General features: G+C 51.3%; 1 protein-coding gene across 1 annotated transcript; it reads left to right on the top strand.

Annotated features, from left to right (window-relative positions):
• The first annotated feature begins 10,047 nt into the window (after positions 1–10,047).
• Positions 10,048–12,774, top strand: GNB2 (G protein subunit beta 2). Its single transcript, XM_016217830.2, has 9 exons — positions 10,048–10,147; positions 10,364–10,402; positions 10,520–10,626; positions 10,944–11,007; positions 11,092–11,254; positions 11,338–11,404; positions 11,714–11,915; positions 12,004–12,220; positions 12,302–12,774. Exons 1-9 carry the CDS (start codon positions 10,091–10,093, stop codon positions 12,406–12,408), a joined length of 1,023 nt encoding a protein of 340 aa, XP_016073316.1. The 5' UTR covers positions 10,048–10,090; the 3' UTR covers positions 12,409–12,774.

A 12,774-nucleotide genomic window follows, 5' to 3' on the forward strand; every position in this document is an offset into this window, starting at 1 on the left:
AGGTCGACGCTCAACCGCTGAGCCACCCCCGGCCGGGCCTCCCTTGCTTTTTAAATTGAGACCAAGAGGAGGGAACCATAGGCTGGGAGAGTCGTCCATCCTCAGGCTCCTGAGGAAGATTCTGCCATACCCAGGACTGAAGGAAATCACTGAGGAAGAGAAAGAAAAGGGAAGAAGGAGAGAGATGTAGGGGAGAGGGTGTGTCACCACCTTCTCTGTTTCTTTCTACCTTTGTCTTTCTGTTGGCCCCTCTTTTCCTTGCCTGTCCCCTGGTGCCTGGGCACATGTGTACACACATTCACACATGGTGCTCAGCTAACCCAGCTTCAGCTTCCTTTCCCAATTTTTCTATCTTCATCTGTTCTCCTCAGGAGGCATTTATCAAGTAAGCGACTAGAAGGCTCCTATATTCTTCTGGACTCCTGGCATGAAGCCACCTCCACAGCATTTTTTTTTTTTTTAATCTTCACCTGAGGATATTTTTTCCATTGCTCTTCAGAGAGAGTGGAAGGAGGGGAGAGAGAGAGAGAGAGAGAGATGTGAGAGAGAGAGAGAGACACATCAATTGGTTGCCTCCTGCACATGGCCCAACCGGCCCCCAGGATCGAGCCTGCAACCTAGGTTCATGCCCTTGGCCAGAATCGAACCTGGGGCTCTTTAGTCCGCTGGCCAACGCTCTAACCACTGAGCAAAATTGGCTAGGACTCCACAGCATTGATAGAGAAGGTGAAGGAGCAGCTCTGACAGCCTGGCTTAGCTGTGAGACTCTTATGTAAGCATGTGTGTAGGTGTGTGCTTGTATGCATGTGTTTGTGTCAGTATATGTGTGCATATGCATATACATATGTGCATGTGAATACATGTGTATGTTGGGGGCACTTCCACCTACTTGTTGGGTGTTGGAGGACCATTAAGATCAAAGATGGCAGAAGAATAGGGTACTGTGTGATAGCAGAATGCCCCTGAAGGATCTCTGCTCACCAGATGCCCACTCTGGAAGGACAGATGGTTTGAGATGGCTCATAGGTAAGCCCCTGGCAACCTGGGTATTTCACATGCTGAGGGTTTGTTCCAAGTCTAGCCCTGGCTCCCCAGGCTGGAGGAGTCTGTGCTTCAGTGGGAGGGATTAGTTATAGGGGAGAGAGTCTACTCAGAAGCTGGGAAATTGAAATATTCTTGAGTGCCCTTAGGTCATTCTTTGGCTGCTATTCATTGAGGCCCAGATGAATTGAATGAGCCCCTTAACCTCCCAGCACCTGCATTGTTTCATCTTTCAAAATGCTGAAGTGATGATTAAAGGATGCTGGAGGGGAAAGTAATTCTATTTATGGCCTTCGTGTCTCCTTTTATTGACATTTAATGACGTTTCTTCACTTCTGTAAGTTCACCTTGTCAATTCCCACTACCACCTCCCCTACCCGTCTGGATCTCACATTCAGAAACTGCTCCAGTTGAGAGAAACCTTATTGATCCAACTCCTAGATTTTACAGGGATTTCCCCAGATAGAGGCGGAGCCCTGTCTTGGGTCACATAGCCAACTGGGACAGAGCCAGGACTAGAACTCACATCTCTTATCAGACAGATGACTGTTTCATAACACCTCTGTGTCCCTCTCCAAGCTTCACTGTTCCCACTTGTAGGACAGCTGTAGGACTCAATCTGATGTCAGAATCAAGTGCCTGGCTAAGAGCTAAGCATATCAGACTACTCCGTAAACATTGGATCCCAAGAATGTCTCTGGGGAGTTTTTGAAGCTTTAATGTTATTATTCATAAGTTAGAAATCTATAGTCTATCTAGTAATGAGAAGTGAATTTTTCTGTGATGGTTGATGGAAAAGCTAGTTGGCTAACTACAGAACTAGACTTGATTTACCTCCCAGTCAACTGTGGTCAATCTTCATTTGTCGTGGGATCTGACATGCTATTCTATTGTATTATAGAAGTAGTTAAGGTAAGGTTATTAATATATTTCATTCTTCCATTTATTGATTTAACAAGCATTTTTTATGTCTACCATGTGCCAGGCATTGTGCAGTACATAAAATATATCCCAGCTCTCAGAGAGTTTGGGTGCAGTGGGGAGCTCAGACAAGCATGAAAATAGGATGAAATGGAGGCCCAAAGGAGGGAGAGACCACCTCTCTCTGAGTCCAGGGGTTTCTAGAAGTGAAGTTTGAGCTGAATTGTAAAGGATAAATAAGGGTTCACTGATGAAAGAGATAGGAAAGGTCTTCCTCACAGAGAATAGCATGTGCAAAGGTCTAGAGACATGAACATTTCTAGCATATGTGGAAATTGTTAGGAGTTCAGTCTAGGAGGAGGTGTGCATATGAGCTGGTGGCAGAGGCTACTGTGGGGGGGGGCAGGGGAGCTAAGACTGAAAAAGTAGTAAAAGATCAATTCTTTCATGCATGAACTCTATTTTTATTTAGTAAAAACAAAGTATCTACTATGTGCCAGGCACTGTTATAAATGTTTTACAAATATTAAGTAATTTAGTCCTCATAATGACCCAATTGTTATCCAAATTTTGCAGGGGAAACAAAGGCATAGAGAGGTTAAGTGATTTGCTCCAGGCCACTTGGGTGGTAAGTGACATCTGTGGTTTGAACTGTGAAAGTACTGATTTTGGGAAAAATGTTGCCATGCTTCTATTCATTTCATAGATGTTCTCTAGGTGCCTGATAGATGCTGGGAATAAAATGGCTTATATAACTTGATGTGACGCTCATTGGATTTAATGTCTACTCTGGAAGATGGGTGATTAACCAGTTAATTCAATAAAGTCATCTAGAAGTTCTCACATTCCAGGCCCACATTCAGGTTGGCCAAATCTGAGCACCTGGTAATGACATTAAAGATGGTAGGGCCAAGACCCTTAGACCCCACACTTTGGAAATGATTTGGCATCTTGTGAGGGTCTGCTCATTGCTTGGTGAGCTCTCTTTCAGCCCTCTGCCAGATAAACCAAGTGCCTTGACTTTACGGGGAGCCCCTAGCCAGGGGTGGTAAGTGCCCAGAAATAAACAGACCAGCAAGGCTGCAATAGGAATGCAGCCAGCATTGAAGTGGGGCACAAACAACAGTGTGGTCAGGGGGACAATATTAAGACTAAACCTGAGAAAATGACCTGAATTTTTCCGGCTGACAAAGAAATAGAGTTGGAGTGGGGATGGAAGGCATTCTGACTGAGTCCTCTACTATGTGTCATGCAAAGAAGTTCAGTCCTTCTTATGGAATCAATGGGGAACTATCACATGGTTTTTAACAGCAATGTTATATGATCTAATTTGCATTTTAGAAAGATATCTCTGGCAGCTATTTGGTAGGTTGATTAGAGAGAGACTATCCTAGAGGCCAGGAAATAGGCAAAAACCAAGGTAATAGCAGTTGGCATACAGTAGAAGAGAGGGATTTAAGCAATATACAAGAAGCAGCATTGACAAGATGTATTTACCAGAGATGTAGACTGCTAGCCTTACATCAATAACCATTTCCTTTTTTTCTTTTTTAATAATGTTTTAGCTAAGTATATGGTTAGAGAGTACATTTCTCAGCCTTCCTTACATCTCGCCAACTTCTGAGCAGAAGTTAGTGGTATCCTTAAACAGGAAAGCACTTGTGCTTCCCACCCCCATCCTCCCTTCTCAGTGGATGAGATTCAGGTATATGCTGGTGGAAGCTACCTGGGCCACACTGGACACAGAGATGGATGCTATGTATTGAGGATGGCAGATATGCCCCAACAGTCCTGAAGGATCTATTTTGGGGTTGTTGCTTAAGCCATTGAATTTTTGGGTCTCTATTACAGCAGCTTGGATTATACTAACTAGTTGACCATCCTCTGGATATGTGCAATGAGGAAGTGAGAAACTCCTGGGTGGATGGTGTTAACTGGGCCAAGAAATTCGGAGACAGAGTAGGGTTGGGCAGAGTGGGGTGGGGTAGAAGAAGAGTAACTTAGTTTGAATATCTTGACTGTGAAATGTCTGAGAACAGTTGTGTGTAGTAAATGTTCTAACAACCAATTCTTTGGGAAAGAGGGACCCTGATCTGAAATATTAGCTGATTTGCATGGTGCAAATACGTCCACCATGATAGTTATAAGTTACTACTATAAATATAACTTCACTGATCAAGGAGTGGGGAAGAAAGGTACACAATGGGATTTTCTTCTAGTTGATCTGAGCTGGCAGAAGTTGACTCTAGCACACCACTGTCCATGAGCATTCAGGTGGAGATAGTCAATCTGCAGTCGGATATACACCAAATCTGCTCATGAAGAGAGACATCTGGGCTGCAGATAGAGGTTTGAGAATTATGAGCAATTAGAGGGGTAGTTAAAATCACAGTAATGAATAAAGTCACCAGTGAATAGCACAGAGAGAGAGAAAAGGAGGCTGAAGTCAGGATCTTGGAAAAAAAACCCCAGTGTTTACAGAATGCCCTGAGGAGGGGAAGAAGGTCAAAGAGAAGCCTGAGAAAGAACAGTCAGAGGAAGGAGGAAGTGTCTCATTACCTGTCAGAGCCAGGTTCTCCATACGTGCTCCAGGGTTTCTTCCTTCTCAGAGGAAGTGGTTGTTCATTGGTCATCCCCTACCTCTCTGTATCCTTCACCTTCCTCACCCACTCCACCCACCCGTCCTTCCCATTATCATCTAAACAAGCTCCAGTAGCTCCCATCAAAACAAATATCTTGACTCCACAGTCTCCTTCCACTGATACTCTACCTTTCTACACCCCTTCCGAGCCAGGATTCCCAAAACCTTGGTCACTTTGGTTGTCTCCACTGCCTCATTTCTCACTCTCAGCCCACTGCAAGCAGAACATCCATTGCAAATGCTCTGGCAAAGTCACTAGTGCCTCTACTTTACTCAATCCTACGTGCACTTCCCAGTCCAGTCTTGCTTCATCTCTCTGAAGCATTCAACACAGTTTGCTATTCCCTTTTTGGAACACTCTTTTCTTTTGGTTTCCAGAACTCACATTCTCCTGATTTTCTCCTTAACTCTCTGGCTTCTCCTTTGGCAATTTGTGTTCCTCTGCCTGACCTCAGGCCATCTTGTCTTTTCCCTGAACCTCTTTATGACTTCATCTGCTCTAAAATACCACTCACTCTCAAGGCTCTAATCCAATCCAGGCTCTTCTGCTGAGTCCCAGGCCTGTTTGGACAGCTGCCTCCTTCTGAATAGGCTTCCTTGCACCTCCCCTAGATACCTCAAACCTAATACATCAGAACTTAAAACTTTTGCCCTGGATGGTAAGGGTCAGTTGGGTGGAGCATCATCCATACACTGAAAGGTCACGGGTTCAATTCCTGGTCAGGGCACATATCCGAGGTTGCTGGTTCGATCCCCAGTTGGGGTGGGAACAGGAGGCAACCAATCGATGTTTCACTTTCTCTCTCTCCCTTTCTCTCCCTCAAATCAATAAAAACATATCCTGGGGTGAGGATTTTAAAAAAACAACACACAAAAACTTCTTGATCTTTCTTCTCAAATGTGTCCCTTCCCAAATGTCCTGCTCTCAGTAAGTGGCATTTCCGGGACACTAGTTCTAATTGTTATTTCAATAATCATTTACCATCTGTCTCCTTTGTAAACTGCAAGATCTCTGCATGCAGAGAAGGGTGCATCGCAGTTGTCTCGGTGTCCAGGACAGTGCCTGATAGATCATTCGGATTTGATAAACATTTGCTAAATGAGTTAAAATAGGAAAGCATATTAGCACAGAAACCAAAGTGAGAGGAAGCAGTGTCAGATGACTTATAGAGATTAACAAACTGGGTTTTAGTCCTAGGCTGCTAGTTTTCTAAGTGACTTTAGGGAAGTCACTTTGCCCATCTAGAAATTGAGAGAAAATTTAAGTAAATTATTTAAAAGGTCCCTTCCAAGTTCTAACATTAATTTGACATCTATTATCTACTGCTAATATGTCAGTGAATTGGTAAGTGTACATAAACGGAATTTGTGCATAATTAAGAATGAGACTTTTTTATCATTTTCTTCGAAAACTTGTGCTTTGAAAACTTTTTTTTTTAAATCCTCATCTGAGGATATTTTTTCCATTGCTTTTCAGAGAGAGTGGAATGGGGCCGGGGGGTGGGGTGGGGTGGGGAGAGAAACATCAATGTGAGAGAGACATCGATTGGTTGCCTCCTGCACCGGGGCCAGGAACAAGCCTGCAATTGAGGTAGGTGCTTTTGGCCGAAATTGAACCCAGCACCCTTCAGTCCAAGGCCAACACTCTAATCACTGAGAAAAACAGCTAGGACTGAAAACTATTTTTTTTTAAACATATATAGTTTAAAAAATATTATTTTTATTGATTTCAGAGAGAGGAAGGGAGAGGGAGAGAGAGATAGAAACATCAATGATGAGAGGTCAGCTGCCTCCTGCACACCCCCAACTTGGGTTGAAGCCCACAATCCCAGCATGTGCCCTGACCGGTAATTGAACCTCGATCTCCTGGATCATAGGTTGATGCTCAACCGCTGAGCCACGCCAGCTGAGCTGGAAACTATTTTTAATGGCTATAGTAGAGGCTAAATAAAAATTGTCTGTTTTGATATTTTACTTTTAAATTGCATGAGGACTCAATGAAAGCTATTCATGTACTTGAACTTTCCAAAGACTTTTCACAATTTGTGGGGATCTCATAACAATCCAAGATGACTTGCAGGGCAGGTAGCTGTCAACACTCTCCTTTTACAGAGGTGGAAATAGGCCTATACTTACATTCTCATTCCTTTACAGGGATGGTGCACAGGGAGATTCTTCCAGAGGCTAGTATTGTTACCATTGCACAGTAAAGTCGCTAAAGCTGTCTTGGTTCATATCTCTACTCTGAAGCTCTAGGAATCATTTCCACTACTATCAAATGGAAACAAAGCTAGTACTTCATAGTATTTTCGTTAGAATTAAATTAGTGTGGAACTCAATAAATATGAATTGTTATTACAGTGTCATGGAGACCTGTAAAGGGTTCTACAAAAGCCCACTGTTGGTGAGAAACTGCCTCAGCAAATCTTCTTCTCATGGCATTCCCAGCTTCCCAAGGGCCCGCAGCGGCCTCCACTCCTTCCACTCAGGGACTTTCAGAACCGCTGTCCCTTGCCTCTGTCTCCTGGAGGCCTACTCCTGGGCGGGTCAGAATCTCTCCAGCCCTGTCCCCAGAGAGGGGGCGTGGTCTCATAAGGGCGGGGGCGTGACCAAACAGAGAATTGGGGCGTGGAGCTTCCCTTCCCAATCTGGAGCCACCCAATCCGGGAGTACAGGTCACGTGACCAGAGAGCGGTTTCACCCTCCCCCTATGCCGATACCACCTCTTTGAGCCCCAGGGGGGATGTCTTACTCCTTTTCGAGAAGTAAAGCATTAATTTTGGTCCGTTTGCGTCGAAATAATGTGGAGTACTATCTTTGTTTTGACAGAGTCAATCTTTGCCCCTTAAGTAGTATTTTCCGTTCCGGCCTCCCCCCACTAAGTGTTGGTCTCGCCCAGCCGGGCCCTGGGCGCGGCGGCGACGGCCGCGTCACTGGCGGGCGGGATCCCTCCGCTCTGGGGAGAACAGCTCTGGACGGTTGAGTTGGGGTGATTGAGGAAATCCATCCGCGCGCCGCCTCTGCCGCCTCCGCCGCGGAGGAAGACAGGACCTCCCGCGCTTCTCTAGCGACCCTGGGCAGAGTCCCACCGCCACAGGTACTTACGCTGACAAAAGGAGTCCTCATCCCCCCCCAGCCCCAAATTCCCATGGGGGGTGGTGGGGGACCTTTCATCCTTCCGTCTCCCGGATCTGGCCTCTTGGGAGCGGACGTAACTCCCCAGACCTCCCCTCCCTTCCTCTGGCCCTGGTCGCTCCTAAACCCGGAAGGGAAACTGGGGGACCCTCGCTCCCAATAATGCACGCCCTCCCTGCACCATTAGGCTCATTTTGCCTGACCCCAGATCCCATCCGGGCCCCGCTTGTCTCTTGCTCCCTGAGAAGTTGGGGGCAAATTTGGAGCTTCCTCTAGGCCCCGTTCCGCCCCCTTCCCCCACCCATATCCCCGTTTGCCCCTGGATAGCACCCCTCTTACCCTCACATTTCGCACCCCTGGCAGCATTCATCTTGCAAAACTCCAGAATTCTCAGAGAGGCAGGCAAGGCCGCGAGGCCACCCTCCCTTCGCTACTATCCTATCCTCGATTTGGGTTCTGCCTGTGTTTTCTGGTCCATTACCCTGGAAGGGAGTCCTCGGTACACCTTTCCCTTTTCTAGTCCTAACCCCAAGCCTAGCTCCCGGGAGCCCCCTCCCCGTGCCCAGCTTTCTTTTGGGCAAAATGGAGGTCGTGGGGGCCGGAGGGCCAGGCCCACAGCGCTTCGCAGCGCGGCACCGGCCCGTGCCTTTTAGCTGCCAGATACGAGACCCTCCTTTGCCCCTTCCCCTTCGCCTTGCCAGACTTGCGGAGGCGTCGGCACCGCCATTTCTCCTTGGGACCCCAGCTGCTGTGTGCCCAGATTCGGGGGCCACTGAGGGGGCCCTAGAGGTTGATGGGACTGAGATCTAGGAGCGTCGCCCCCGCCCCCAGCGGCTTCCTCCTGGTTGGCTTCCTTCTGCCCCGGGCCTCTGGCGTTGCCATCCCGCCAGGGCTGCTGGCAGCTAGAAGGAAGGGGCTTTTTTCTGGAGCTGGGGAGGTGGAGTGGGCGCGGGGGGCCTTTGCTTCCTCCCCTCTTTTTCTGAGGGGCATCCCCTGGCGCTGGCGTAGAAAGCTGAACTGAGACAGGGGAAATGTCAGTGGGGAAGAGGAACGCCCAGGCCTGGGGGAAGTGGAAGCAGGGTGGGGGACGCCCGAATCGTCCGAGTGCAGTGTGCGTGGCCAGATCACACAGGTGTCCAAAGTGGGGACAGGACTCCCGGTCCTGGAGCGGAGCCAGCCAGGCCCCTGGGGCCCCAACGACGAGCCTGCGGGCTGGGGGATCCTGGGGTGTGTAGGGCGCAGGGCAGGGCCGCCTGGGGCCGTCGCTCGCCAGCCAGCCGGCGGCGGGGAGAGGAGCAGCTCCGCGCCTCAGGGCGGGGGACCTCTCTTCGGAGCCCTAATTACTTGTGAGCGGCTCCCACGGGCTTTCCGCCGCGCGCCAGGGCGGGCGGCCTAGGCTCTGGAGGGAGCGGCGGCTTGAGGCTGCCCTCCCCGCCACCCTCGCCTCCACCTGCTGCGGGCGGCTAATGGGGCGCAGCCGGCCCAGGGATTATCCGGGTGAGCCGTCCCGAACCTATTAGTGCCCAATCGGCTTTTCCCAAATCCGGTAAACAGCCACTCTTGCCGGTTCTGGGGAGGAGCGGGAGACTGGTCTGGCGGGGGCGGTGGGGCCGGGGGTGGGGTCACCCACCCTACAGGTCTCTGCCTTGGATGTGGTTGCCTTGGCAACTGGGCTAGGGTGGGGACACTTCACCAATGAGGTGCTCTCAGTTCGGGTGACGGTTGCCTAGGCAACCCCACGATCAGCGGAGCTTACCCCTCTGGTCTCCCTCCCCAGTCTAAGCTTGGGGGGTGTGTGCGGAGGGTGTGCGGCTTGTGGGGGTGAATTTAAAGAGGCACCGCCCCTTTTAAAATAAGGTGCTAGTTGGGCGGTGTCTGTGTGGGCGGGGCGGACGCCTGCTCTGTTTTGAAGGGACTCTCCACCCCCTTCACCTCCTCCCCCCAGTTCCTGTCGCGGGTGTCCCGCCCGGGCTTCTGTCCGAGGGAGGGGTTTCCCCTGCGCTTCCTCTTGCACTTCCCGCTCCGTTTCCGGGGGGCGGGAGGAGGATTGTGGAAGTCAGCTATTCCTAGGCCACATCTCCTGTGGCAGAGGCTCCAGGTTCTGCTGGGGAGACTGAAACCACCATTGCCGCCCCCTTTCCCTTCCGCCCGGTGTTCACCCCTTCCTGTCGGCTTCAACTCCGCCTTGTCCCCCTTCTTCTCTGTGGCCTTGGCCTTTCTCCCCTTCTCCCTGGTGGCCTGACGTCAGCCCTGCATCCCTCAGGCCTCGGGCCAGCGGCGAGGAGCTGCCTCCCCCAGCCCCCGTCCCGCGGCCCCCAGCCGCCCCCAACCCCGCCCCACGGGCCCGGCGCCATGAGTGAGCTGGAGCAACTGAGACAGGAGGCTGAGCAGCTCCGGAACCAGATCCGGGTGAGGGCCTAGCGGGCTGAGCTGGGGGTGGGGGACTGAATGGATAGGGCCAGGAGGCTTTGTGTGCTGGACCAGGAGGGGGGAAGGGGTGTTCTTTGTGTGGGGGGGTGCACCCTAACCCCTTACTGTCTTATCCTCTCCACTCCCGTCTCATGTGCTCTTTCTTCTCCTCTCCCTCCCTCATCTTGTGCCTCTCTGGCTGGCCATCTCTTACAGGATGCCCGAAAAGCATGTGGGGATTCAACACTGACCCAGGTGAGATGAATCCAGTGCTGGACTTGGGGTTAAGGGGAAGGAGCAAGGGTTTGAGGCATACTGCTTAGTGGACTCTGCCTTCTGACCCTCCCTGACCCATTCTGCCTCCACCTCCAGATCACAGCTGGGCTGGACCCAGTGGGGAGAATCCAGATGAGGACACGGAGGACTCTCCGTGGGCACCTGGCAAAAATCTATGCGATGCACTGGGGGACAGACTCAAGGTATGTGCATGGTTGCAACTGGGTGCTGAGCTTTTGTGTTTGCCCTGGGGCTCAGTTTATAGCAAGCAGAGGGGAGGGGCAGCCTTGCAGATTTGGGGAGATGAACAGGATGCCCATGTTGCTATGTTTGGGAAGACCATGACTCCCAGATATCCCGAGGGGACTGGAAAGAGGACCATACTGACAGGAACTTATGGGCTACTGCTAGTTGTCTCAGAAGGGCCTCCCACTAGATGAGAAACTGGTAAGAGTGTCCTTCCTCCAGAGGGGGCTTTACACCCTGATCCCTCTGCCTCTCCCTTGCCACTTTCCAACAGGCTGCTGGTCAGCGCCTCCCAGGATGGGAAGCTCATCATTTGGGACAGCTATACCACCAACAAGGTAGAGGTGATACCTGAGGCTGGATGGGGCTGGGCTGTTGGCCCTGCCTGATTTCTCATCCTAGGCACTGCCTCTCCTCCCTAGGTCCATGCCATCCCGCTACGTTCCTCCTGGGTTATGACCTGTGCCTATGCGCCCTCAGGGAACTTTGTGGCCTGTGGGGGGTTGGACAACATCTGCTCCATCTACAGCCTCAAGACCCGTGAGGGCAATGTCAGGGTCAGCCGAGAGCTGCCTGGCCATACCGGTAAGAAGGGCCTGGTAGGGCACAGGTGGGAGGGGCTGTGCTGCCCTCCCTTAGAGACCCGTCTGACCAGCCTCTTTTCCCAGGGTACCTGTCCTGCTGCCGCTTCCTGGATGACAACCAAATCATCACCAGTTCTGGGGACACCACCTGGTGAGGCCCTGCTAGAGATAGGCAGTTGGACTCACCCATACTTCCTGCCTGGGGGACCACTGCCTCAGTTCTCAGCATGTATAGCACACACACCCTGAGCAAGTGAGGGCAGAGCTCTTATTCTGAACATCTAGCCTCCTTCTCCTGTGGTGGGAAGGAGACAAGAGTAGGCTTCGGTGACTCAGTGATTCCTGGTGCCCCTTCCTTGGAGGCTGTCAGGGCTAGGTTCACAAGGTGGAGGGGTAGGGAGGCAGGGAGTCTGCTCTGCCTTCCTCTCTGATCCCTTCCTTCTTCCTGACACCTTTCTAGTGCCCTGTGGGACATTGAGACAGGCCAGCAGACAGTGGCTTTTGCTGGACACAGTGGGGATGTGATGTCCTTGTCACTGGCCCCCGATGGCCGCACCTTTGTGTCAGGTGCCTGTGATGCCTCTATCAAGCTGTGGGATGTGCGGGATTCGATGTGCCGACAGACCTTCATTGGCCACGAATCGGACATCAATGCCGTGGCTGTAAGTTCTGGGCAGGCTGGCTGGCCCCTCTGCACCAGGCTCCTGGCTCTGCCCTGTGTCCTTATTCCACTCTGGTTGTGTCCTGTAGTTCTTCCCTAACGGCTATGCCTTTACCACCGGCTCTGACGATGCCACGTGCCGCCTCTTCGACCTGCGGGCTGACCAGGAGCTCCTCATGTATTCCCACGACAACATCATCTGCGGCATCACCTCTGTTGCCTTCTCTCGCAGTGGCCGGCTGCTGCTTGCTGGCTACGATGACTTCAACTGCAACATCTGGGATGCCATGAAGGGCGACCGTGCAGGTGAGAGCTGGGTGCTGGGTGGGGACAGACTAGGACAGGGAACCCAAGCCAGATGAGTTCTGATGTACTCCTTCCTCACAGGTGTCCTTGCTGGCCATGACAACCGTGTGAGCTGCCTCGGGGTAACTGATGATGGCATGGCTGTGGCCACAGGCTCCTGGGACTCCTTCCTCAAGATCTGGAACTAATAGCCCCAACCCCAACTGGGCCCGGCCAGGAGGGGCCTTGCCCACGCCCACACTACAGGCCGGGAGCTTTGGGGCTGGGGCACATGAGCCTCCCTCCCCTGGCCACAGGGCCTTGGGTCCCTGCTTCCCTACCCAGGTTTGGTTCCTCCCGGGGCCCCCACTGTGGAAATAAAGATGGGAATAGAATGGGAGAAGAGGAGCAGAAAGCCCTCCTCCTTTAGCTGCCCTGGGGTCAGGGCCTCATCCCCCTGGAGGGTCAGAGGCAGGAGGTAGAAACTCCAGGGGCTGGCTTTTTTAAAACTGGTTTTATTTTAATTTTTATTATATTTTCAGTTTTTCCATAAAGGAACCAATTCCAACTCTGTA

The sequence above is a fragment of the Miniopterus natalensis genome, chromosome 3 (assembly GCF_054644295.1).
Source record: "Miniopterus natalensis isolate mMinNat1 chromosome 3, mMinNat1.hap1, whole genome shotgun sequence".
Classification (NCBI taxonomy): Eukaryota; Metazoa; Chordata; class Mammalia; order Chiroptera; family Miniopteridae; genus Miniopterus; species Miniopterus natalensis.